The 25,905-nt window shown below is 42.7% G+C and overlaps 4 protein-coding genes and 1 long non-coding RNA gene across 5 annotated transcripts; all 5 read left to right on the forward strand.

Annotated features, from left to right (window-relative positions):
* The first annotated feature begins 1,833 nt into the window (after nt 1–1,833).
* LOC136429537 (prolow-density lipoprotein receptor-related protein 1-like) lies at nt 1,834–4,436 on the forward strand. The gene has a single exon (XM_066419369.1). It carries the CDS (start codon nt 1,834–1,836, stop codon nt 4,426–4,428), a length of 2,595 nt encoding a protein of 864 aa, XP_066275466.1. The 3' UTR covers nt 4,429–4,436.
* LOC136429538 (very low-density lipoprotein receptor-like) lies at nt 4,435–9,920 on the forward strand (the record flags this gene model as incomplete). The annotated part of the gene is made up of 8 exons (XM_066419370.1): nt 4,435–4,678; nt 6,515–6,625; nt 7,203–7,319; nt 7,881–7,997; nt 8,120–8,230; nt 8,392–8,567; nt 8,994–9,149; nt 9,915–9,920. Coding segments are annotated over 8 exons (1,038 nt in total), but the record flags the coding sequence as incomplete, so codon positions are not given.
* On the forward strand, nt 9,857–13,047 carry LOC136429539 (neuropilin-1-like). The gene is made up of 3 exons (XM_066419371.1): nt 9,857–10,082; nt 11,109–11,332; nt 12,871–13,047. Exons 1-3 carry the CDS (start codon nt 9,929–9,931, stop codon nt 13,045–13,047), a joined length of 555 nt encoding a protein of 184 aa, XP_066275468.1. The 5' UTR covers nt 9,857–9,928.
* A 104-nt stretch (nt 13,048–13,151) lies between these two features.
* LOC136429357 (uncharacterized) lies at nt 13,152–15,529 on the forward strand. Its single transcript, XR_010754748.1, has 3 exons — nt 13,152–13,284; nt 13,803–13,914; nt 15,382–15,529. It is a non-coding gene; the product is annotated as an uncharacterized lncRNA (long non-coding RNA).
* Nucleotides 15,530–16,011: 482 nt separating this feature from the next.
* LOC136429540 (low-density lipoprotein receptor-like) lies at nt 16,012–24,876 on the forward strand. Its single transcript, XM_066419373.1, has 6 exons — nt 16,012–16,021; nt 16,395–16,505; nt 17,289–17,402; nt 17,629–17,745; nt 23,834–24,220; nt 24,779–24,876. The coding sequence occupies exons 1-6, from the start codon at nt 16,012–16,014 to the stop codon at nt 24,874–24,876; spliced, it is 837 nt and encodes a 278-aa protein (XP_066275470.1).
* Nucleotides 24,877–25,905: the final 1,029 nt, after the last annotated feature.

The raw sequence follows: 25,905 nt of genomic DNA on the forward strand, positions 1-25,905 counted from the left end.
GTATCTAGGATATATACCTAAATACCCCATTTTTTTAAAATCCCATATATTTGCTTCATTGCAGATTTAGGTGAAGCAGCGTTAGTTGCAAATTTTCTGGTATTCTCTCATGTGCTATTATGGAAAATAATGCATGCGCAAGACATGTATCCTTCTATGTTCTATGACCTCAGTTTTGTACAACTCATAACTGTTTTATTCAAATTGCTTAGCAGCCAAGCCAAGCGGCAGAATTGCACAATAGGTGGCAGATATCATCTCAATAGACATTAAAAACGGCCGACATAGACGGTTATAGTTAACTAGTTATATTAAAAGTTACTAGTGTTCGTCGGTGTGTCCGTTAAATGGCAGTGACAAACAAAGTATTCTCAGGTCCTGATTACTGACGCTAGCTTATTGTCAAAATAGAAAGGATGTTCTCTGTCTTTAAGGGGTGAATTTTGGTGTGGAGATGTGGTTTTAGTTCCATGGAGTGCAGAGGGTGGTTGACATTTCAGGTGTCCGTCTGCCGTCTGTCCTGAAGGGTGGGGAGAGGAGTTGTATGGATGCTGTTGCTGTAGATGATTTTCGTTGCCCTTCTCTAGATCTGTACTGCTTCACGAGTGTTGTTCTGTTATGTGTTGCAGCCTAGGTACACGACTAACACAGCTCGTATCAGAGTAGAATAAACAACTTCCAGGTCCTCCGGTGACACCCCGCCCTTCTTAGGCATGCAGAGAAAGTAGAAAGCCTTTCTTTGCTATGTGGGTGGTTTGGTTGTCCCAACCAAGGCTGTGGTGAAGTTTGAAACCCAGATATGTGGCGCACTCAACGACTGGGACAAATTGACATGGATAGTAAATTGCTTACCTGCTAGCCCAAATGCACCTGACACGCATTGGCATAGACCCCACAGCAGTACGAGTGATGTTCTGGTGAGCGACGGATGGCCCATTCTGGTGGAGGACGGTTTGCCCCTGTCGTACAACTGTTCTACATATTGTACTGTTACAGTAGTACTGCGTAACCCTTGTTTTTGTACAAAAATCACCTTAGCGTGCACTGCGGAATGCTCATATCAAAAGATAGATGAAGAATGTAAGCCTCCGTAGCAGTCTCCTCGGTGGCATTTTAGTACTACCAGTTCTTGATTAAAATATTTTTGAGAGCATTAACTGTCCGCTCTAGACCAGGCTGGGTGATTGCTACTTATGGTATTTTTATTTGCAGCTTTATGTGTGTCTCGTGGTAACGATGCACCTGGTGTAGACGTCATGAAATAGCTATGGTTGCTTCTCTAGCTCCTTTGTCAGAATTCCATACTTGTGGATCTTTAATTTGGCCACCCAAAAAGTGCTTAACTTGCTACTTTGGCCACCCTAGATCATTTGTGACAATTCATCCGAAAATGTTACTTTTCATATTTAGTAAAGTTAGGAACATAGAGAGGACGAGTAAAAGTTAAGATTGATAAAGAAAAAACAGTTGTTTTTCTTGTTTTATGTCAGATATGTACCGATTAATTTCAACTCTTGGTATCACCTTCAAATACATCAAAATCTTTAGTACAATACTCTAATAAGTTGGAACAACTGAATTCTTTGGTCGAAGATACGACAGCAAGAGACTGCTAGCAAATAATTGATGACATTCCTTTGCGTTGTCACGCATTCTTCGGTGTTTGTGCGCATCTGTCCGTAGGGAGACTAAGCTCGTTAAACAAAGTATGTACAGAGCCGTACCACCTACAACCCAGCACTATTTGATTATTTTTGTCACCGCACGCCTCAGTGCCAGGGTAGGCCCAGTACACCGAGGATTCTATCAACAATTCCCCCCGAAAAGCTGATCATGGCGGCTGGCTTGCTCGTATTTGCATGCCTGATTTCCATCGGTCATGCCTTCCCTCGTATTGGCGATACAGAGTGTATCAACCCGGACGATATCATGTGTGAAGGTAATGGAGTATGTGTCCGTCCAGAGTGGCAATGTGACGGTGATGATGATTGTGAAGACGGTTCAGATGAGGTAAATTGCACAAGGAAGGAGTGTTACAATCCAGAATATTTCAAGTGTGAAAGTACTGGAGTTTGTATCGAACCAGAGTGGCGATGTGACGATTATAATGATTGTGACGACGGCTCAGATGAGAAAAATTGCACAAGCAAAGAGTGTTACAATCCCGAATATTTCAAGTGTGAAAGCAATGGAGTTTGTATCGAACCAGAGTGGCAATGTGACGACGAAAATGATTGTGACGACGGCTCAGATGAGGCAAATTGCGAAGAGTGTTCCGACCCGAACGATATCAGGTGTGAAACTAGTGGAGCATGTGTCCCTCTGGAGTACCAATGCGACGACGATTATGATTGTGATGACGGTACAGATGAGGAAAATTGCGAAGAGTGTATCAACCCGGACGATATCATGTGTGAAGGTAATGAAGTATGTGTCCGTCCAGAGTGGCAATGTGACGGTGATGATGATTGTGACGACGGCTCAGATGAGGTAAATTGCACAAGCAAGGAGTGTTACAATCCCGAACATATCAAGTGTGAAAGTAATGGAGTATGTATTGAACCAGAGTGGCAATGTGACTATATAAATGATTGTGACGACGGCTCAGATGAGGAAAATTGCGAACCTGGGTGTTTCAACCCGGACGATATCAAGTGTGAACAAAGAAATGAATTATGTGTCCCTCTGGGGGACCAATGTGACAGTTATGATGATTGCTCAGACGGCTCAGATGAGGAAAATTGCTGGAGCAAAGAGTGTTCCAACCCGGACGATTTTAGGTGTGAAACTAGTGGAGCATGTGTCCGTCTGGAGTACCAATGTGACGACGATTATGATTGCGATGACGGTACAGATGAGGAAAATTGCAAAGAGTGTTTCAACCTGGACTTCAAGTGTGAAAGTCTCGGAGTATGTATCGAACCAGAGTGGCAATGCGACGGTTATGATGATTGTTTTGACGGCTCAGATGAGAAAAATTGCACAAGCAAAGAGTGTTACAACCCCGAATATTTCAAGTGCAAAAGAAGTGGGATATGTATCCAACCAGAAAGACAATGTAACGGAGGGGATGATTGTGAAGACGTTTCAGATGAGGAAAATTGCACAAGCAAAGAGTGTTACAACCCCGAACGTTTCAAGTGTGAAAGTAATGGAGTTTGTATCAAACCAGAGTGGCAATGTGACGATTATTATGATTGTGACGACGGCTCAGATGAGGAAAATTGCGAAGAGTGTTTCAACCTGGACTTCAAGTGTGAAAGTATTGGAGAATGCATCGAACCAGAGAAGCAATGCGACGGTAATGATGATTGTTTTGACGGCTCAGATGAGAAAAATTGCACAAGCAAAGAGTGTCACCACCCCGAATATTTCAAGTGTAAAGGAAGTGGGATATGTATCCAACCAGAAAGACAATGTAACGGAGGGGATGATTGTGAAGACGTTTCAGATGAGGAAAATTGCACAAGCAAAGAGTGTTACAACCCAGGCGATATTAAGTGTGAAGGAAGTGGAGTATGTCTCAAACCAGAGTGGGGATGTGACGGTGACGATGATTGTGACGACGGCTCAGATGAGGAAAATTGCGAAGAGTGTTTCAACCTGGACTTCAAGTGTGAAAGTATTGGAGAATGCATCGAACCAGAGAAGCAATGCGACGGTAATGATGATTGTTTTGACGGCTCAGATGAGAAAAATTGCACAAGCAAAGAGTGTCACCACCCCGAATATTTCAAGTGTAAAGGAAGTGGGATATGTATCCAACCAGAAAGACAATGTAACGGAGGGGATGATTGTGAAGACGTTTCAGATGAGGAAAATTGCACAAGCAAAGAGTGTTACAACCCAGGCGATATTAAGTGTGAAGGAAGTGGAGTATGTCTCAAACCAGAGTGGGGATGTGACGGTGACGATGATTGTGACGACGGCTCAGATGAGGTAAATTGCACAAGCAAAGACTGTTACAACCCAGACTATTTCAAGTGTAAAAGTAATGGAGTATGTGTCCCTCCAAGGAAGCAATGTAACAGTGATGTCGATTGTGACGACGGTTCAGATGAGGAAAATTGCACAGACAAAGAGTGCCACTTCTCGCATCACATCAAGTGTGAAAGTAATGGAGTATGTATCCCTCCAAGGAAGCAATGTAACAGTGATGTCGATTGTGACGATGGTTCAGATGAGGAAAATTGCAAAGACAAAGAGTGCCACCTCTCGCGCCACATCAAGTGTGAAAGTAATGGAGTATGTATCGAACCAGACGCGACTTGTGACGGTGTTGATGATTGTGGAGACGGTTGGGATGAAGAAAATTGCACAAACAAAGAGTGTAACTCGGACTATTTCAAGTGTAAAAGTAATTTAGCATGTATCCATCGAGAATCGCAATGTGACGGATGGTATGATTGTGACGACGGCTCAGATTAGGAAAATTGCAAAAAAACACAGTGTTACTGGCCCGACGATATCAAGTGTGAAAGAAGTGGAGTATGTCTGAGATCATCGGATCAATGTGACAGGTTTACTGATTGTGAAGACGGTTCAGATGAATTTTTTTGCGCAGCCGAGGATTGTCCCCTGTCCCATCATTTCTGTGAACCCGGTTCCTGCATCCCTGACAACAAGCTCTGCGATGGCGTCGGTGACTGTGACGACGAGTCCGATGAGATCGACTGCGGTAAGTTCACCAAAAGTGTTCTGGTTTTGCAGATGATATCATTCTGAATAAGAATAATGATTGTATTATAATTGAATTTCGGCTAGGCAGTATCTGTATTATACAGAAACAATATCCTGCCCCCCCCCCCCCCCCAGTACCCTCCGAATGAATTACAGCCAAGTATAATATATCATATCGCCGACAGCTATTGAACACTATTCAACTGAGGCAAACTGGGGTTGATCTTAAAAGTTCTGGATACTTTTTTGTCAACTTATGGCCTTAGCAACTTCATATTCTACTTGCTTTGGATTAAAAAAAACTGACTTGATCTCCTGCAATGAAAGAACTCACCACGCTTATGGAAAATAGTAGGAGTCCTTCCCGGTGTGAGTGGATCAAGTATATCTGTCCGGATATGCAGCCTGTATATACGTACTGTTCAGTGTAAACCCGGTGTGTTACGCAGTGAGGCGGTTTACCGGGTATACAATCCAAACAAACAAACAAACTGAACAAAGGAACGATAAATCGTGATGTTCTTTATGCAGGTAGCTTACTTGAAGAGAGATATGAGCAATAAAATACAAGTCAGGAATTAATTATCAAAATTAATGCTGAAATTCTTTGATTTCATTGTTTTCGATTATACGTTGATAGTTAAAATTGATAGCTTAGACAGATATGGCATGCAAATCATACAAAATAAAACTACCTTTGCATGAGCTATGAGGAAATTCCTTCATACCAGTATTTTCCATTTATGTTTGGTCCAGGAGATGCTATGGTCTTAATTTTATTTCTATGATTACTGAGGAAACTCTATGATTCCAGTCTTTTCCATAATAGGACAATATATATGTATATGTAGTTTATTGCAGGTTGAACAGTAACATATACCAAATATGCAAATGAGTGCCTAATTTATATTAGGGCAAACATATTACCTTAACGCCATGGCGTGTTTTGAACATAGGTGGTTTCATAGAGTTAGTCAATTCTTTCCATTGTGATACGTTTACGCATATCAAACGGACGTTATGGTCTCATTCCTGTGTTACTCCGCATATAGACTCTAAAATAGTCATTACCCCCCCAAATTAACGGCTGCATGAACTTCAGTTTATATCGGTGGGAAATTCCCTTTTATCCAGCCCAACTGATCTGAAGTGTCAAACTAATGAAAGCTTGTTAGTAATGTTACTGAAGAAATCAGCAGGTAAAGTTCGGCGGCCGCGCGCAAGGTCAGTCGTGAATAGCCCTGCATTTCAGTGATGCGGTCGTGCGCTTACAGCTGGAAAGTGCCTTTTTTGGGTGTAGCTAAGTCCAGTTTGTAATTGCTATAAACAGAGATTGTTCGTCATACAATTGTTGGCAGTTTTTTACATGATCTAGGGTAAATGTGCTCAACATAGTATGAATGACCTTGGTGCATTTCCTATAGCTTCATTACGAACGCGCCCTTGTCAAACACGCCTTATAACACTGTAAGCCTATGGGGCGAAAAAAAACCTTATATGTCCCAAATATTTTGATATACGCAATTCATTATGCTCAATGATATCTTCGGATTTACCAGGATTTATCTAAATGGACTTGAATAGCAAATTTAAGTACATAATGGCATGTGACAACCCATACATGGTAAACATTGGAAAATATATCAAAGAATGTCTAGAAGCTAAAAACTCCTCCAATGATTGTAAAATCCCATTGTCATCCCATACTACTACACCATATTGTTTAAGATAGATTGATTAGCCTGATAGAATGTCATCGTTTTACAATTGGATGCCATACTTTGTACCTTGTACAATTGTTGTGCAGTAAAGTTATTATCATTATGTTGTACAGTGTGCACCAATGTCGAGTTCCAGTGTGAACACAGCGGCAGATGTGTGCCACCATCTGCAGTGTGCGATGGTGTCCCCGACTGTGAGAACGCATCGGAGGAGCTGATATGCCGTGAGTTTCTTACAAATCGCTAGGACTACTAAGTGTAAAGCCTCTGGCACACTTATGCGCATATACAAGCCCGCATGTGTTGCGTATTAATATGTTTTTGGTTTAGGTTCAGTTTGCAGCCGAAGAAGGCAGTTCTTTGGTTTGATAACCAGACTCCACGACGATCGTTCAACGTAGAAAACAGCTTCCTCCCCGCAAAATTTACATTAACCAAAAATATGTTACTGCGGAACTCATGCGCACTTGAATATACGCACAAGTGTGACAGGGCTCTAAGACTAAACAATACATAATGCAAAACAATATACAATGAAATTGTCATGGCCTACATGACCCGAGACAGTGCGGCATAAGGTCCACGTACGTCAGGAGGCCCAAGAATTTTGAAAAAGCTTGAAAAATCTTGCCAAATTTTCTGCTCATAATGTACATGTTAATGCGTTCCGCTTACCATTTCTCGATATCGATGAGAGGTATTACATTGGAAATGAGATATTCACCCAGAACACTCTTCAATCGCAATTTTGTATGTTTGTACACAAAGATGACGTTTGTGTCCGATGTTTGTGTTCTTCAGAGTCCTGTGCGGAGAAGGGACTGTGGCAGTGCGACAGCGGTGAATGCATCAATAACGCCTCGGTGTGTGACGGAGACAAGGACTGCTCTTCTGGGGCAGACGAAGAGAACTGCAACGGTAGGTTCCTATTATAAACCAGTCACACACATCCGCACAGGCTCTCTCTCTCTCTCTCTCTTTCTCTTTCTCTCTCTCTCTCTCTCTCTCTCTCTCTCTCTCTCTCTCTCTCTCTCTCTCTCTCTCTCACACACACACACAGTGACACATCCTCACACGCACACACACACACACACACACACTCATGCACGTACACACACAAACACACACACACACACAGATTCATACGCAAACACACACACGCACAGATTCACACACACACACACACATACACAGGCACACGCATACAGACACACACAGACACCCACACACACCCACAGAGCGACTCTCACACACACAGACTCAGACAGATCCACACACATCTAGACTCTCTCACACAGTCTCTTTCTCACACGTCACACACAGCCCCCTCTCTCTCTCTCTCTCTCACACACACACACGCATACACAGACACACACACACACACACACACACACACACACACACACACACATTGCCGTCGTTGCTAATGGACATTCTATTGAATCATTGATACTTACACCTGCTCCTGGTTACTTACAGCTCCTTGCAACGATCTCCAGCTGGAGTGTGACGGCGGATGTCTGCCGAGATACCGCGCCTGTGACGGGCTGGAGGACTGTTCGAACGGGGAGGACGAGATCAACTGTACAGCCGGAGGTGAGAGGCAGTTAACGTGTCTTTGCCATACAAAACCCTTATGGGGAGATACATGTTGTAGTTAAATATTATTTTAGATGGATTAGGCTGGAATGCAAGTTGATAATGCTAAACCTGTACAGGTTGCAGTGCAAAGCAGTTTCACTGCTTGGACGGTTCCTGCCTGTTGGAGTCTCAGCTGTGCGACAACCTGACGGACTGCAGTGGAGGGGAGGATGAGGACGACTGTGGAGGTAGTTAGATTAGATTTTACCATGCACGCATCATCTAAGTGTTCATTAACGTAAGACAGTGCAGCTTTCCACATGATTAGGCCCATTTGCATCAACTATACTAGGGAAACTTTTTTAGTTCAAATAGTGCACCTTGAGGCTCACAGACATTTTCCTCACAGATGTTCCACCTCCTGGCTTCCCGCTTGGTTTGGCAAGTCGGTACATTCCCGATGTTTACGTCACTGCCAGTTCCGAATACAAGCTGGAGTTCGCCCCCTCCCTGGCTCGGCACACTCCTTCGAGTACACCAGGATACTGCTGGGTACCGAGTTTTGTGGTGGAACAATGGCTTCAGGTACCTGATTTTCATTTTTTTACAGGTTTGCGTAGCGAAACCTTTGTTGGATCCGTTGGCATGTGTGGTGGTCGCCATCTTAAACTGTGACGTCACAGGGTCACCATACTATTTTTGGGAGAGGTGTTTTTTGGGGTCGCTAGCGTTCTCTCTATTTTTAACAAATCGGCACACTACTCTCACATATTCAACTCAAATAAAAAGAAAAACTCAATACCAATCCATATTTATAGAAGGACCCCGTAATCGCTAAACTAACATAGCATACCTGAAGTATATTTAGCGCAAATACTTAACTCTAGTTCTTAATTGAATCAAGATCATCATAGCTATGAAGTATATGTTCTATTACTAGTACGTTGTTGCAATTGCAAGCTCAATGACACGATTATAGAGCATCTCTTTACTACGTATTTTTGACTGCAGGTTTACTTTGGCAAAACGACTGACGTCACCGGTGTGTTGATTAGTGGAGGCGGTTCGAACTGGGACCTGGGCAGTTGGGTGACGTCATTCACTCTGGCCTTTAGCATGGACGGCGCTTCGTGGGCACCGTACGAAGGCAGCAGCAACAACGTGCAGGTACAGGTACAGTCACACCTGTCCTAAGCTACCACTTAAGGGGCTGAGCTTAAGTGGTTGCTGAGGACAGGTGGTTGCTACAGACAAGTAAGTTAGGGTCGAGGGTCAGGTTATTGCGATCTTTTAAATATTTGTTATTTACATCACCTGGCCAAATGTTGTTGAAAACAGATAGATACATTAAAACGTACGTGCACATAACTGCTAACGTAGCCAACCCAAAAGTGTTATGGCTTAACTGGTTAAGACGCCCATGGTCTGAGGTACAGCAATCTCTGAAGAAATAAGCGCTCTCATACTTCTTTGTATGCATGCGCGGCGACAGGAATTGCTGGTGTTATGTCAAAGGTGAAGGCTCGTAACTCTAATTTGCATAACACTGTCCGAACGTGAGTTGTTGATGTCTCAGGGGCCTTCACCTTTGACATATTACCAACAATTCCTGTCGTCGCGCATGCGTACTCAGAAGGGTGAAACAGTGGATAAGCCCATTTACGGTTCCGACTACGCATGTGCAAGGCCCCCGAGACGTAAACAAAAACCTTCGGGGCGTTGTTATGCAAATCTAGACAATGTCGAGACGAAAACTGTATACAAACCTTTGACACTGCACATACGTAGTCGGAACAGTGAATGGGCTTATAGCAAGCCACTGCCCATAGGGCCTCATAAAAGGCTATGGGAGTACATTACTTATCTTTCAGGACATTCCTGACGAGTTATGCTCACTTTAAGGTGTCTGACTTCTTTTCTGTGCCCTTCTAGATCTGACCCTGATTATGTTTCTTGTACAGGTTTTCCAAGGAAACCGAGACCGGTACAATCAAGTGAGTCGTCCTCTCCCAACCCCTGTGACGTCACGCTACATCCGTCTTCACCCGACAGGCCACGAAGGCTGGGTTGCCATGGTGATGGAGGTCTACGTAACAGACGGTTAGTCTCCTGCTGTTCCATAAGGTCTCAGACCGGAGTTTCTCTTACAATTTTGTGGGAAGGCCGGAACGGCGCTAATCCAGCTGTAAACCAAAACTTTGCACCAATGTTTCCATAAAAGTAAATTTTCATTATGTTACATTCATAATACCACGACAGATGTCCTCGTTCAAGATTCAAGACCACGACAGAAGGATCCACTTAGTGGATACAGGAAACTAATGTATTGGTTGAAGTCCACCATTCACAGCCCCTAGACTTTCAATCGTAAACATATCAGGAAAAGGCTGTCAAAAGTCACCTACCTGAAGTTTAGATCATGGAAAACTCACATTGGCAGCGTAGTCTGACCTCTAAAGTGTCAATCTAATGAGTTTCGCCGATTTTCCACCGGCGCAAACTGGTAAAATTCCATCAAAACATGGCGAGGTGACCTTTGACCCCCCTACACAAGAAAGAAGAACTTTATTGCACGACAATTGTACATGGTACAAAGTATGGCAAGAATTCGTAAACATGATACAATGTAGAAGTATAGAATAAAGCTAGAAATGAGCACATCCAAACTACACCTATTTCAAAGAATACCGGACACTTCAAACATGGCTAAAACCCTGTTTTTCTAACTTAATGAAATAGCCACAACCCTTACCTGTCAATTCCAGCTCAAAAACGCCAACATTTCCAACGAAGAGGCCTCCTACGTATATACACATACTTTTAACAAGGCTATACAAGGCTATTTCTGTGAAATGAAAATGGACCCTCTGCGCATGACTGTAATCGTGACCTTTGGCCTATTATATTTTGTTGGTACAAATCCTACAGAATTTCATGGTTGCATTTTCTATAGCTAAAGCGTGCTAAACCCCATCACTGCATGCAACATAGCGCAATTGTAAGCCTGTATTTTATAGGTGGCTGCTGCCTTGGCTCTCAAATATTCATGAGAATCGTCATCAGTACGTTTAATAGGTATCCGATTACCTACCCCATCCCCTAATAACATCCTGCTGATCGCTTCAGACGAAAATACCTGGACGACGCAAGACGAGTACGTCACAATGGGAGTCGGACTGGATCCCGACGACCCTGCCGCGGTTCCGAAGATTCCCGACCTCCACATGGCCGCTTCCTCGCGAGGGGACGACTTCTACCCGTGGCAGGCACGTCTAAATAACGGGAAAGGACAGCAGCATGGAGCATGTTGGTCCCCGGCTCTGGGCCAGGACACCGACCAGTGGCTACAGGTACATTATGTACTCATTTTTCGGTCACCATAGCAGTAGTAACCCATTTCCACTGCGCAATCATTGCAATCCCCAAGCAGATACACAGTGCCAAAATCGTATAAGCTAGCCAGCAGAGAAGCTCCAGTCAGCCAGAGAAGCTCCAGTTAGGCACCGTTTTGTCCCCGTGGTGATCTGGTTGGAGATTACAACCATTGAATCATCCATAAGAGTTATGAGGTCCGCGCCAAAGTCACGCGAGAACAGAGCCTGACCAGTCCCATCACTTCTGAGTGTAAGCACATATAGGGTGGGTGGAAGGGAAAGACAAAAAAAAAAGATCGGCCTCCAAGACTACCCCTTCATTTGGCTTTCCTTTTCAATTCCCCATCCTTCTTAGTAGATCAGTCTTCGTCACGCTCCCTCGGTAAGTGTCGGATGAATCCGTTGATGTGATAGTGGTACTCCGTCCCTCTTGTACTTATGTGGTATGTTCTGATGTATTCATTACTCTTATCCAATCAGTGCGTAGCCTGGTCCCAGTCTCTAGGGGTCGGCTTAGGGGTGTTTAACCGGGCCCAGTCTGCTTTATTGAATCGTTTCTGTCAGCCTGTCTTCTTAGCTGCCATAAAGAGTTTCGCCGCCACGCGAGCTAATTTAATCCAAGGCCGTAAACCCACCCCCGAGCCGGCTAAGCTGTCTGGGCGGGCGGGCATCACTCCCAGTGCCATAGAAATATCGGGGATCCCCCGATGGTATGGTTTCCAGGCTAATCAGTACGCAGTGGGAATTAGAGTTAGTACTGTAGTTGTACATATTCAGTATTTGGCAATACCGCTGCGGGGGTCCAAGACATGGGCGAGCGGCAGTCGGCTAGTCTTCACACCGCGCTTCCATGCGGCTGTACGTATCCAGAGATCCACGCTAGTTAGGTGCTCCTTCATGGCACACTCCAACCACAGTTTCCTTGGTCTATCACGACCTATTTTGCCTTGCAAGAAGTCAAAACTACATTCTAGGTAGAATTGGTGTGAGATCCTGAGCAGTTTAGAACGACACCTCAGTTTTGGTAAGAATGTGCCTTTCAACATAGCTGTCCTTGTTACTAGAACATTCTTCAATCAGTAACTTAAGGTAAGAAAACACGGACATTCAAATTTTCGACGTCCACTGTAACCTAGTGAGTGACCTAGTCTCGCGAGAGCACGAGGTCGAGACTTGTGTAGATTTTCTCGCGAGACTAGGTCACACCGCGTGATCAAGACGTACAGTGGACGTCGAAAATTTGAAGGAACATGTTTTGTTACCTTTCTAGAGTCTCTGATTGAAGAATATTCTAGTAACTGGTAGTCACACGTGACTGATGAATCTCTTCAACGATAGATGTCCTTGATTTGCATCATGCCATTGGACTTGGAATTTAAGAAGAGTATTTTTGTAACTTATTTTGTAAATGCCAACAAAAATGGACGACTCTTTTCAACAACAAACTAAAAATATTATGGCAATTTTCATCAATGAAGTGAAGTGAAATGAGCTTTCTCCTAATGTCACCCCAGGTTAAGCATGACAAGGTGTACGAAGTTGCCGGTGTCATCACCCAGGGAGCTTACAACCAGGACTTCTGGGTCATGTCCTACAAGCTGGCGTTCTCTGTGGTTGGAGAATGGACAATGTACACTGACAGCACCGGGGACGGTGAAGAAGTGGTCAGTGTTGTCTTATCGACAAAGTAATTCAGTCTGTTCGATATATTTTTCTTAGATTCCATATAACATTCTGACAAAAAGGCATCCTCGTCACCAGGTGTACAATACAATATTCTTCGTTTCAGGTGTTCCAAGGGAACAGCGACAGCTACCACTACGCTCGCAACCTCTTGGAAAACCCAACTTTTGCACTCTACACTCGCTTCTACCCGCTCACCTTCCACAATCGGGTCGCACTGAGGGTCGAGATTCTCGTCAAATATGGTCAGAAGTCTAATTTATTTCATTAATCAATGTGGCAAAACTGTCGTGGGGCTTTGATAAACACATTTTACTCAAAGGGATATAACTAGACTAATGTTATCCTGGCTGGTTTCATCTTCAAGTAGAGCAACTGTCGCTTGAAGTAGAAAAATGGTCCAATCACAAGTTAATTAGTTAAATGCTCTGATTGGTCAGTCTATAAAAGCACCTAATTGACAGTAATTGAGCTGAGGTGACAGTAAATATCATAATTGACAAATGTATTTCAGTACTGTACTGTCAGTAAATGAAGAGTAAAAGAAACATAAGTTATTGACAACGATGCTTCAATATGTCACTAAAAGCTGATTTGCTAAAAATGTCCTGAAACTATACTTTTAGTATTTCAAGTACTGACGGTTTGCCAATGTTTTTTTATTCATTTCCAGTCACCTACAAACCAACAGAACCTAGAACACAATCTACTTGTCACATGAATATGGTTATATCATCGGCGTCAATTTGATATTCCTTACTAGGTTCCGGCTGTGCATCTAACGAGGTCTTCTGTAACGAGGCATGTCGCCCAAGGGAAAATTTCTGTCAGGCTTTTGACGGATGTGTCCCACAACGCTATAACGGCGGAGACAAGTAAATACAACTTTCCTTTCATAATGATTACATTGAGAACAAATTCCACTTCATAATGGATTTTCCAACCTATGTCAATGGCCGGCAGAAATTGTTTCAATCGATTTTATGTAACTCCGGTAAAATGCTGCGGCATACCCTGAAGGCACAGATATTCAATATGATATTGTCCTGCCCTTTTCATATATCTGCCTATGTAGGCCAATTCATATGCAACTCTAAGCAGAATTGAGACATTGCTTTACATTCCCGACACAGAATAATATCATCGTCATCATTACATTGTATACTGTTTTAGCTATTAGAATGCACATTATTATAAATACGTTCTTTGAAATTGTTAAATATTAGAAGTAGTCGATTGTTATGTATCTGCAAATTGCCATACATTGTACCCGTTACAATTGTCGCGCAATAAAGCTTTTTCCTAAATGGTACATTGGAAAATTAAGCTGTTGCCAGGCTTTTTCCTGATTTTTGCGATAAAAGTGTTTTTTTGCGATAAAAATATTGTGTAACTTTTCCATTATATGATGCTTGAGATTGCCATGTTAGTAACATGTTTGTAAGTAAGTGTGCACTTAGAATATATGATTATCTGCTAAACAACGTCGGAAAACGTTGGAGTCTGAAAAGCGACGGTTTCTTCCATAGACTGACTGCACTGATATTTTCTAAGATTATTTGTCCACACGGGTAATTGCTGATTTTAAACTACAATATCTCAGCATGTCCACTGGAAACAAATTATGTCACGGTTTCGAGCTAGTTCACGTAGCGTCAGAAAGCTACCATCGCTTGAAACAATATCATGTCGCAATCACAGCTTGATAACACCGGCTGTACAATACAGATTTCCCACCTATTAAATAATAAATCTATCTGCTAAACTGACAGGATGATGTAAGGAAAATTAAATGTAGATATTGTTCTTAAAGTGGATAGCTGAAACTGACAGAAATATGAATAAGCTAAGTATCATCGGTTGGTTGATAAGACGTGAATGCAAAACAATTCTTAAGCTCTGACTGCTAGCAGGCAAATCAGAAAACAACACTTAAAGGAACCCCAAGCAATACTAGGGTCCGAAAAATTTGAGTTTGAAAGTCAATTCATGTAATCATTTCTATACATGATTAGTTGAAACAACACTATTAAAATGTATAGCAATGTCCATGATGCAAAAATACGATGTTGTTGTGATGTGAGAAAATCGTGGCCAGAGTTTTTGTAGGCTCGTGAAACTAAAGGAATCATAGGACGGCACGGTTTTGCACGGTTTTGAAATCCTAAAAGTATGAATTTTATTACGCAGATGTGCTAAACAAGGTTATTAAATGTCACCATCGATACCATAAAGATTTCAGCATTCTTTTATTTCCATTTTTTACCTAATATTGCTTTGGTTGCCTTTAAAACACTTGATCTGAATAAAGAAAAAAGCATTACAAACTATTTGTGTTGCAGACCTGTCTGTGAAGACGTGCTGGAGGCTGAGTGTGGGCTGGAATTGACCATGAAATTGGAAGATCTCGGATGTTTGAGTTCGTCGGTTTACCTTCCACCTCTATGATGATAGAAGTCAGGGCTAGATACAAAACACCCCAGTTGCATGGCAGGCGCCTAACAGCAATGATGAAAAATAAAATGTAAAATTGTATACAACACTACAGTACTGAACAGTCAGTCATGTTTGGGGATACAACCATTGCAACATGCTAGCGTGAAGGTGTATCATTTTTACAGGTTTGCGTAGCAAAGCCTTTGTTGGATCCGTTGTCATGTGCGTTGGCCGCCATCTTGATTTTGTGACGTTGCAGGGTAGCCATACTATTTCATTGGGAGGGGTGTTCCCTCTATTTTTAACAAATCGGCACACAACTATCACACATTTAACTCAAACAAAAATAAAAGTTCATTACCAATTCATATTTATAAAAAGACCCCGTAGTCGCTACACTAACACAGCAAACCTGAAGAATATGTAGCACAAATACTAAATTCTTCTTTTTTATTGCAACATAGGAAAAAACACATATTGATGCCGCACTCAAGCAAACACGCTTATTTAAGCGACATCACTAAACACAAGAAACAATGTGTCGAAGTATGAAACACTAACAGTACGGGTTTAATACAATAACCGAGGTGCAAAAGAATATAACAAAAACAAGACATTAGCTTTTTTATAAAAATGCTAAGTATCCAATACATACAGGTGAGTTTAACAGATTAAAATTTGCATATTGAAATTTGAAGGTAACAAAGAAGATCCATTAAGCAAAATATGTACAAAACCATTATCAGATAAAGTGCATCATTCTGTTTTCAATTGATAGAAATCCCCATGAAACGGATTCTACACCCATTCCTTGTCACATGCATCTGCACTTAGACACCTGTGCAACTCCTGGGCAACTCATGCATGTAATATATCTTCCATTTGAAAAGGATTGTCATTTTAAATTTTTGTCGTGTAGAAATCGACAGCCAGTTCAGCCCGTGCGGGGATGGGGACGTGTACCATGATAGTCAGACTTGTGACGGCTCGGAAGCCTGCTCAACTGGGGAGGACGAGGCACACTGTGACGGTAAGGCTTCTCCGGGCACATTCGTAGACAAACTCAGGACAAGGTTGATGCTAATGCGCCGTGTGGCGCAAGTGGTAGAGCGCGCGACTGTCAAACAATGGGACCCGAGATTGATCCCTGGCTGTGCCCAGAGACATGTCCGAACTTGCGCCCCGACGTTGTGCCCTTGGGAAAGGCACTTGACACAAATTTTCTCACCTCATTCAGGTGTAAATGAGTACCTAGCTCATCCAGGGTTAGAGACGTTAAATGGAGGTTTAATGTGGCTCTCCCGTGTTTGGGGAGAGCCACACCCCGCAAAGGTAAAAGAAGCCACCACACCTTTCGAAAAAGAGTAGGGGCATGCCCCGGTATGCGATGGTCCAAATCCTTATGTCTGGAGTTAGTGATTCACTACAAATCACCCGGATGGAGGCCTGGCGAACCTCCGTCTCGTATCAGCCATACGGTGATTTACACCATTCACCCGGACGGGAGATCAGGAGCATCCCCGTCTCGTTTGACAGCCAAAGAAATGGCATGTCACCCCGTAAAAAGGGCGGTATAAGCGCGTCGTAGCGAATGCACGCCGACTGATGATGATGACAGTGTACCCAAGCAAGTGCCAGAGAAATCGACAGTTCAATGTATGAATGCTTAAACCTTATAATTCTGCTCAATATTGTTCTTGAACCTAGCCTTCACTCTCTTCACTCTTCAACCAAATTATCATCAACATAAAGGCGGACTTGAAATGAAAAGATGTGAGCCACTCACATATCCTGCACTCTGTGTTTTCTTAAGAGTGTGCGATGGAATGTCTGAGAGACTCGGGTGACCCCTGCATTCCGAGAGGGTGGATCTGTGATGAACTAGACGACTGTCTGGATGGGAGGGACGAACGAGGGTGTGTGCTAGGTAGGTGCATGTTGGACTATTAGACTATGTTGGACTATTAGCTAGGGAGGCGTCCAGGCGTCGTATGGACATTCTGTACAAAAAAATTAAAGAAATAGACGCCCTCTTTTGCAGAAGGACGCCTAAAAGACACACTGTTCTCCTGGTAATTACATGCACGCTACACAAAGGGCTTTTTCTTAGATTGTTGCAATGCTTTAACAGTGCTGTGTACTTTTCATGACAGGAGTACCCAAAAACTGCTTTTTCACCTGCCACAACAACGTCACGTGTCTGCCGACAAGTCAGCTGGGTGACGGACATCACGACTGTTCTGATGGCGAGGACGAAAGACCCAGTGACAGTGAGTCACGACTGTAATACATTTACTGTAAATGCATTTAAGTTCGCGTGGTTTTATTTTGCGCTAAGGTGAAAATGGAGTGTTCGAGGTGGTTTTAAGCTAGCGGCAGCGCTATAGTCACATACTGCTACAACATTGGACAAAAACGTTTTCGATGACTTTAAGTTCGCAGAGAAACGGTCGCCACGAACATAAAACAAACGCGAACATTTCTGCATTTACAGTACACTGTTTGTATGACAGGTTAAGTGTATCATATTGTGTTTAAAATTAAGGCATCTCAAGACGTAATAGGTCTTTTCAAATTAAAAGTACATTTGGATGCCAACAAACATACTGGTTCTTTTATTTCCTCTTCAGATAGTCCCTTTTCGAATTCCCTAGGAATGACTTCCCTTATAATTACCACAGTGTGGTAACGGTTCCCTAAATACTATTAATAATAATCTTTATTGCAGATTTATATGCCCAGAGGCCTAAAATGCATCTATGACCACCACACAACACGTGGTTTAATGGGTGTAAAATGGCAAGCATGAGGCACTAAGATCCTACATTCTAATACTTAATGCAATGAATTAAAACGCTACATACTAAATGTTAATCTATACACCTAATAGTGTATTTTTGGAAACATAATTTCATGTTATCTCCACAATATACTAGTATACATTCGTCCATGACATATCAACAGTTGAAATTTAAACTGTTCACATATTGTACCTTTCATGAGCTTACAAGACTACACAATGTAATTTTTTTTTAAATCTAATAAAGTGCAGTGCATTAAAAGTCAAGCTTTTTTTTTCTAATTAAGAGTCAACCCGGCCGGTCCATTGCATGATCTTTGTAGTATGGAAACATTGAAAATTCCTACATGATATGTACGACATATCTTGCTTGTTATGAAAGCAATACGTGTACACAAAGTGTATCCATGAGAGGGATTCAAATCTGCTTGAATCAGTTATTAATGAAGAAAGTTTTCTTTGGCAAATTTGGAATCAGTTTATAATGCAGATGTGGTGATTAAATGTGTTTGGCTGTTAAGTCGAGTTCTTGAATTATTGACATCTCACTGCGTGAAAACTCAGATTTCCGGTCCTTTCCGAGCCTGTGCACGTCCGTTAAAATTGGAGTGGGCAGGAAGTGTGAAGAGTTTTCCGGGCCCGGCGTGTGCGTGCCGGAAAACCCCGGGGTTTTTCTGCACAGTCGCGTGCGCGTTGAATCCCAGGTCTTGCACACTCGCGTGTCACCACGCCGGGTAGATAACAATAAGCTTTAATTCATGCATTATAAGCCACGGTGTGTGAATTACACGGAAAGGATCTAAAACTGCTGTGACTAGTTGTTGGACACTAATGCCAAGGCCTGTTACACATGCACACATTTTCAGTTATAGTTAAAGCGAAAGGCCAAAATCTATGGCTAATTAAGGTTTCATCTAGCATGATTTGAATTGTTATCCATGGAAGGGACAAGAGTTTTATCAAATTTTCCATCAGATGTATATGATAGTCAAGCTTTACATTGCATTCTTTATTAAAATGTGTATTCATGACTGAGCGTTCAATTCTTTTTTTTCTATATTTATTTTAAGCTTGCTTTTATTTCATTTTGTTCTAGAACAGGAAAAAAGAAGTCGCAAAAATCGACTTATAAACTTTATTGTGTTTTGGTACTATACAATTCAGAGGAGAAACACAGCAGCAACAAACTAGATCATACATAAACATGCGAGCATTGTTAAACATGGCGTCGTGTGCCGCGCGTCCCCACCATTGTTTATGGACGGCTAAGAAACAGCAAGGAGGTTTTATATTCAAAACCTTCTTGGTAACAGCCGAACTGCGAAATACTAGTAGAACAGAACCGACCAAAATGCGAATAACCCCAAGTGAAACCCTAATGCATGGGTAGATTCTGGATATATTCGACATTTGATATTTCATGTATTTGGATTAGGTCTGAGCGCCCGACCAAGCAGGCACTAGCATTAAAATTTTCCAGCTATCCGTCAATAATTTTTGTATCAAAGGTTCTATTGCATGCCCGTAGCCAGGATTTTGAATGGGGGGGTTCTTTTTAATTTTTAAGGGACCAGCGAGCGCCGTAGGCACGAGACGAGCGCCGCAGGCGCGAGCTTCCTACGGGGGTCCGGGGGTATGCCCCCCCGGGAAATTTTAAAATTTGAACCTTCTGATATGGCATTTCCTGTGTTTTTGAGAGGATTTCAAAGGAAGAAATCAGAGACAAAGTTCGCAGTTTTTCTAGGATTTCAGCTCCGTTGGTGATACAAATAGACCCACCTTAAAAAAAACTTTGGACGTTAAAAAGTGGACCCTTGAGCGTTTCAATTTCTAAGAATTGAACCTTCTGAAAGGGCATTTCCTGTGTTTTTGAGAGAATTTCAGAGGAAAAATCAGAGACAAAGTTTTTTCTAGGATCCTAGCCTCAGTGGTATTGCTGGTGATACAAATAAGTCCACCTTGAAAAAAATCTTGAACATCAAAAAGTGGACCTTCAAGCCTGTGAAAGTGGACCTTCAAGCCAATGGGGGGGTTCGTCCGAACCCCCCGAACCCCCCCTGGCTACGGGCATGTATTGCAAGCTTGAATAATAATGCAGCTGACCGCGAGTATGACAATTTCATAGTGCTTCGAGGATTGGCGCAGATAGAGCTGATAGCTTGGAGTACACGAAAGCTAGCCTGCCCGTAACCATGACGGCTTTCGGGGATTTCACCCATATAGATCTAGATCTTTATCCTGCTTCTTCTGACATCCTATCGTTCCAATCAATATTTCTGATACAGGCCCCGTAAACCAACTACAGGCGCATGTTAAAGGACCATTTGACATGATTTGAATTATTCTCAATGAAAAGTAAACACGAGTCATCTGTAAGATACAAGCGTGCATAATGCTATAAGATGTGTATTGGAATGTCTGTCGTGGTGTCCATGTTAATTGTCTATTTTTGTATATTTTTCCTGTAAAAAGAAGGAGTTGAAAATACACAGAATACTACTACAATGTAGTGCGTACTTTTGTTCCTAAAATTCAGTCTAGAGTGGTATAATTGTGTATGCATGGTAGAAAGAAGGAGCCTCAAATTGTCAAAACAAAGACAAAACACGAAACAATCAGTATCGCGCATCACCTGAGAATTACAGCGATGTAACTTATATATATGTAGCCCCCACCCCAAATGCAGGGGGTAGGGAAAACCAAGAAAGAATTTGTAATTTTGCAAGATCTAAACAGAGATGAAGGATAACAGCACATTAGTTGCAATGATTACACTCGTATTGCAGAAATTGAGAGGGTTTACTCCCCAGCTGACAAAAAGGCGATCATGGTCAAAACTGACCGACGGAGGCCGTATATATAACCTATATAATGATAATGGCCTCTTGTGAAAAAAAAAAATTGTGAGTGTGGCTTGCAATCCATGCTGGATATACAATCATGTATTTGGCGTTATTTGAACTGCTCAAGGGCAAGACCGCAATTATATTATTGCTACAAACTACACACAATGATGACCGGTTGTTTTGATGCATAGGGGATAGCTTTGAAATGTACCGGGGAGGGGGCAAATTAATTGCAATAGTCTGTGTTAAAATAAAACGAACTTGTGTGGTCTGTTGTGGTTTCACATCGGAGACTTCTTTGAGTCGAACAAGTAAATAACGTGCATTTCTACGTACTGTTAGCCCGTAGACACGGAAGTTTATTGTTGTACAAGCGTGCATCTCAAATAAAACACTGAATAATTACAATAAAAGTCTTGACGAGCACGTGGTATTTCACGTGGTCAGCCAATTGCAATTCACTTAGTATATGCTCTGAAAAGAACAGCCAATCAACGCCCGGGTCACTTTTTTCAAATCTTTTAGTTGGCACACGTATCCCAGATGAGCACTGCCCGACTTTGTGTGTGGACTAGCCCGGGTCCCAGTCTCTACGGGTCGGCTTGGGTGTGTTTTACCGGGCCCAGTCTACTAAATTGACCCGTCTTAGCTGATCATGACATTTCACAGCCACCGTAGTTTTGCCACCATGGGAGGGAGCTAAGTACCCTCGGGGCGGGCTAATCTGTCTGGGTGGACGGGCATTACTCCCGGCGCCAGAGAGAGACCGGGCGCTCCCGACGGTATGGTTTCCAGGCTATGTGTGGACTAGCCTGGAAACCATACCATCGGGAGCTCCGCGGTATCTCTGCGGCGCTGGTAGTGATACCTGCCCGCCCAGTGAGAATTCTGCGCACGGGACGACTTTACGGGCTTGGATCAATTAGCTCGGTCTACGGAGAAGCAAAACTGACAGAAACGGATCAGTGGCAGTGCATAGCAGACTAAGCCGTTCCGTAGAGACTGGTGACCAGGCTTTGTGTGGATATGTGTTCTCCGCTCCCTGTCCCCTTTGCCAGGAATAGGCCGCTGAGCCACGGCGCCGGGAATACTGAAAGCTTTGGGTCGTGTTTCTATATCAATATTGGTAACTTTCGCGACCTGGACGGTCAGAGGCAACAACCTACGAGTTCATCTGACGCGAGACCAAGCGGGCTCATGTGACTTTGATGTTTGTCTGCTGGGATTATCTGCCTTTTTATCTGAAGCATCTGGATGGAAAGGTGTAGGAATGTCAGCATCACGGAGACCCACACTGAGAACTTTGTTTCATTTGACCTGAGCGACTGGGACCCTGAGCCGTCAAGATATAGGAAGGAACACACTCTACCACAAAATACAAACAGTGGTATTCGTGGATACGAAAAACAAAAATGAAAGTTTAATCACCATTTTGAACGAATAAAAGCATGTTTTCAGCGTTTTGGGCCGGCGAGCGGAAAGCGTATGGGGAAGATGGGGGGGGGGGGATTTGCTTGGGTTGGGTCGAGTACAGTAGCGGCAACGCTAATTTCAATTACAATAGGTCATTTTGGCGGCAAAACCTGGCCGGGTCAGACCTGGGAGGATAATTAGGTGATAATTAGGTGATAATTGCCGCTAAATTATGCAGGTACTATCGATGTTCGGCGACAGTCGTGTTGACTGTGCAGGTCTGCATCGAAATTTCCCGCCAGCTGTGCGAGAATTTGCAGGGTGCTTCCACGTCCTGCACAGAAAGTGGTGCATATCCGGTATTTCCCAGGTCGGCACGGGTCCCGTGCAGAAGAGCTGTGCAGGTCAGCACGGCCTGGAGATTCACGGAAAACTCGAATTTGCAGGCACGTGAAACATGATTTCCTCCCCGGAAATTCGGATTTCCATGCAGTGTGTATTCTATCGAATGTACATACTTGATCAACCTGTTAATGTTTGTGGGAGGGGGGTGGAGTAATTGAAAACTTCACTGCTCCCCTCCCCCCAAGGACAAAAGACTGATTCTGCCATTGTGTAAGATCTTATCTTTACTCTAAAGTTATTTAGACATTAAAGCGCAAGACTTTGAAGTTTATAAAGGTTTGATTCATTCATTCATGCCCCCCCCCCCCCAGGGTCACTTTGCAGTAGAACGATGTTGAGGTCACAGAACACAGTTTTTATCCGCGACCCCTATGACGCGGGTACACAAAATATACGGCTAGATTCTTGAAAGCCTGGTAGAAAGCCGCATGTTGGAGGCAGCTAAGTGTAAACTATGCTGCGTGGTAGTATTGTGTCGACCTTGAGTCTGTATGATTTGGATTGTGAAGGTTTTCCAAAGCGTGTATCAATGCGCCTCATGACGTAACTGTCTTTTCGGGTGAGCCGGCTGCAGTTTTTTTTACATCCGCAGAGGGGCATTTCAAAGAGGGCGTCAAAACGAGGTACGCCGACAGAATTTTTTATTTGTTGAGTCTTTTGTAGGTTGTACCCTAAACTCAAACATATTCGTTTTTCGTGTTTCTCAAGTGCACCGCACTATAATTTTTACCAGTCAGAAGCCAGTCACCTTGTAGCCCTTAAGTATAGAAATCCCCATAGGCCGAAAACTGTGTTCTGCTACCTTGACCAGAATAGATTGTAAGAATTGCGACAGCTAGCAAGGTCTATCACGGAAACGTGTACATTCAAATGAACACAAATCTGTTGCTACAGTTGAAGATGCACTGAGACGCAGGTGGGGCTCCTGCAGCTACAACTGCGCGTCCATCTACGGTAACGCGTCGTGCGTTCCCGACGCGTTCAGCTGCGACGGTGGCGCGGACTGCTTGGAGGAAGAGGACGAGCAGGGCTGTGAAGGCGTCGCACCTACGACAGTTGATGATTGCCCGACGTTCTACTGCGGCCTTCCCGGCTCTCCGGACCGTACGTACTGCGTGCAAGGTCATCTGATCTGTGACGGATACCCGGACTGTGCGGCAGGGGAGGACGAGCAGGGGTGCGGCAACGCGGACGGCGTGTCCACTCAAGCCAGCACCACGCTGACAACCGGCCTGACCGCAGAGCCAACAAGTGGTCAAGGATCGCTCGAAGATCAAACAGGTACTTATAATTCTCCTTAATAAGTTGCTGTTAATGCATTCAAGTTCGTGGTAAGTTTAATTAAAATTTCACCATAAGGAGAACATGGATTGTTTGCGGTGGTTTTAAGTTCACGATACCGCTATAGGTAGTATCACATACTGTACAGTAATGGAAACAAAACGTTTCGCGGTGGTTTTAAGTTCGCGGTGAAGCTGTCACTGCCCGACATTAAACCACCTCAAAGACGTCATCAAAGGAGTTTAATAATTTTCATACTTTCCTCAGAAAAGAGGTTTGAGACATGTTACCCAATAACAAGCTAACGCTAAAAGTTAACATTCATATATACCCTGTATAGTACATTTTTACAAAGATCAATAATGTTATGCATCACTGATTAAAACTACATTCGAAAATATCCAAATACTTACAAAGGTTTACAATATAACTATTAATTAAACCCGTCAAGAAGGCCTAGTGTAGTATATTAATAACTTATCAATAAAGGTTGTCGTTTTTATCACAATGCTAAATAAGTGCTGTTACTATTTATTTTCCTTCTTTATTTCCTTACAGGGCTCTACGCAGAGAGCCATGGTCCCAGGGACCAGGCCGTTATTTGGATAACAGCCGCTGCACTTGGCGGTCAGATTATCTACCGCCTGGCTTTCTGATCAATGCATTAGCTAGGTCTCAGCTGTAGGGCACGAAACATTGTGTGGGAATACCCCATAAGATCAAAGAAAGAGTATGAAGGATTAGATTTTCTGGAAACAAGTAACATGGTCAATGTTAATGAATCGTGTGGGAAATATATGAATCAGTTAACTTGAAATCTGCTGCCCTTGTTCTACCTTGTCCGAACTATTGCTTGGAATGTATCATGTTTCGAATATGTCTAAATCTAACATTGGATATGTCTTAAAGTTGATGATGGTGGAATTAATCACTAAAGGATTTCAGCTTAGGTCCAAGAAAAAAATGCTGTGTTTTTGATTACGGTCTTGATAAAAAAGTTAGGGTTGGTAGGTAGGGATTATTCTTTTTCTGTTTAGATTCCGGCCGAACTGATCCAATAAATACAGTTTAACAATGCAAAAAAAGACATTGGTAGAACTTGCATCATATTGTAGAAGTACAATGTTTACTACACATTTTTATACAAACTTAGCCTTCATCTACGAACATAGAAATGAACATTTGCAAGACTACTTGGAATTCTGTTATAGTTCATCACTCAGATGTCAGATTGAAAATTTTATAGCACTTGCTCGACCGAAAAAAAAGGCTAGGGTGAGCAGATTTTTTCTAGGTTCGGTCGTATATTATAACCGGAAACGGAACTTTTTTTTTCACAGGCCTTGCGGTCTACAAATCTTTTTGTAATGTGTAAATATTTGTCTTGAGAATCTAGGGTAAAATTATTAGAATAATTGTGAGATAACCGCAAAAAAAGAGTACTGAAGCAGCAGAGTATGCAACCAACGGGTACGCATGGATTGTTGAAGTTAAGCTTCGTGCAGATGACATATTAATTTTTCAAGGTCTAATATGATATAATCTAAGCTATCCGAAATGTTATAGTACATTTTTATCACTGTATTTCACTGCAAAAAAAGAAGCCCCATGATTCTTTCAACACTAGGTATTAAAGATCAAACTGTAATATTTCTATTATATTCTCTTTAGCTAAACCCATGACA

This window comes from Branchiostoma lanceolatum, chromosome 3 (genome assembly GCF_035083965.1).
Source record: "Branchiostoma lanceolatum isolate klBraLanc5 chromosome 3, klBraLanc5.hap2, whole genome shotgun sequence".
In the NCBI taxonomy this organism is placed as follows: domain Eukaryota; kingdom Metazoa; phylum Chordata; class Leptocardii; order Amphioxiformes; family Branchiostomatidae; genus Branchiostoma; species Branchiostoma lanceolatum.

Bases quoted from the DNA above. Each gene is read 5' to 3' on its own strand.
- LOC136429537 (XM_066419369.1), top strand. From the start codon at position 1,834: ATGGCGGCTGGCTTGCTCGTATTTGCATGCCTGATTTCCATCGGTCAT.
- LOC136429539 (XM_066419371.1), top strand. From the start codon at position 9,929: ATGTTTCTTGTACAGGTTTTCCAAGGAAACCGAGACCGGTACAATCAA. The intron at 10,083-11,108 runs GTTAGTCTCCTG...TGATCGCTTCAG, and splicing joins GGAGGTCTACGTAACAGACG to ACGAAAATACCTGGACGACG. The intron at 11,333-12,870 runs GTACATTATGTA...ATGTCACCCCAG, and splicing joins ACACCGACCAGTGGCTACAG to GTTAAGCATGACAAGGTGTA.
- LOC136429540 (XM_066419373.1), top strand. The intron at 16,506-17,288 runs GTAAGGCTTCTC...TGTTTTCTTAAG, and splicing joins GGACGAGGCACACTGTGACG to AGTGTGCGATGGAATGTCTG. The intron at 17,403-17,628 runs GTAGGTGCATGT...TTTTCATGACAG, and splicing joins CGAACGAGGGTGTGTGCTAG to GAGTACCCAAAAACTGCTTT.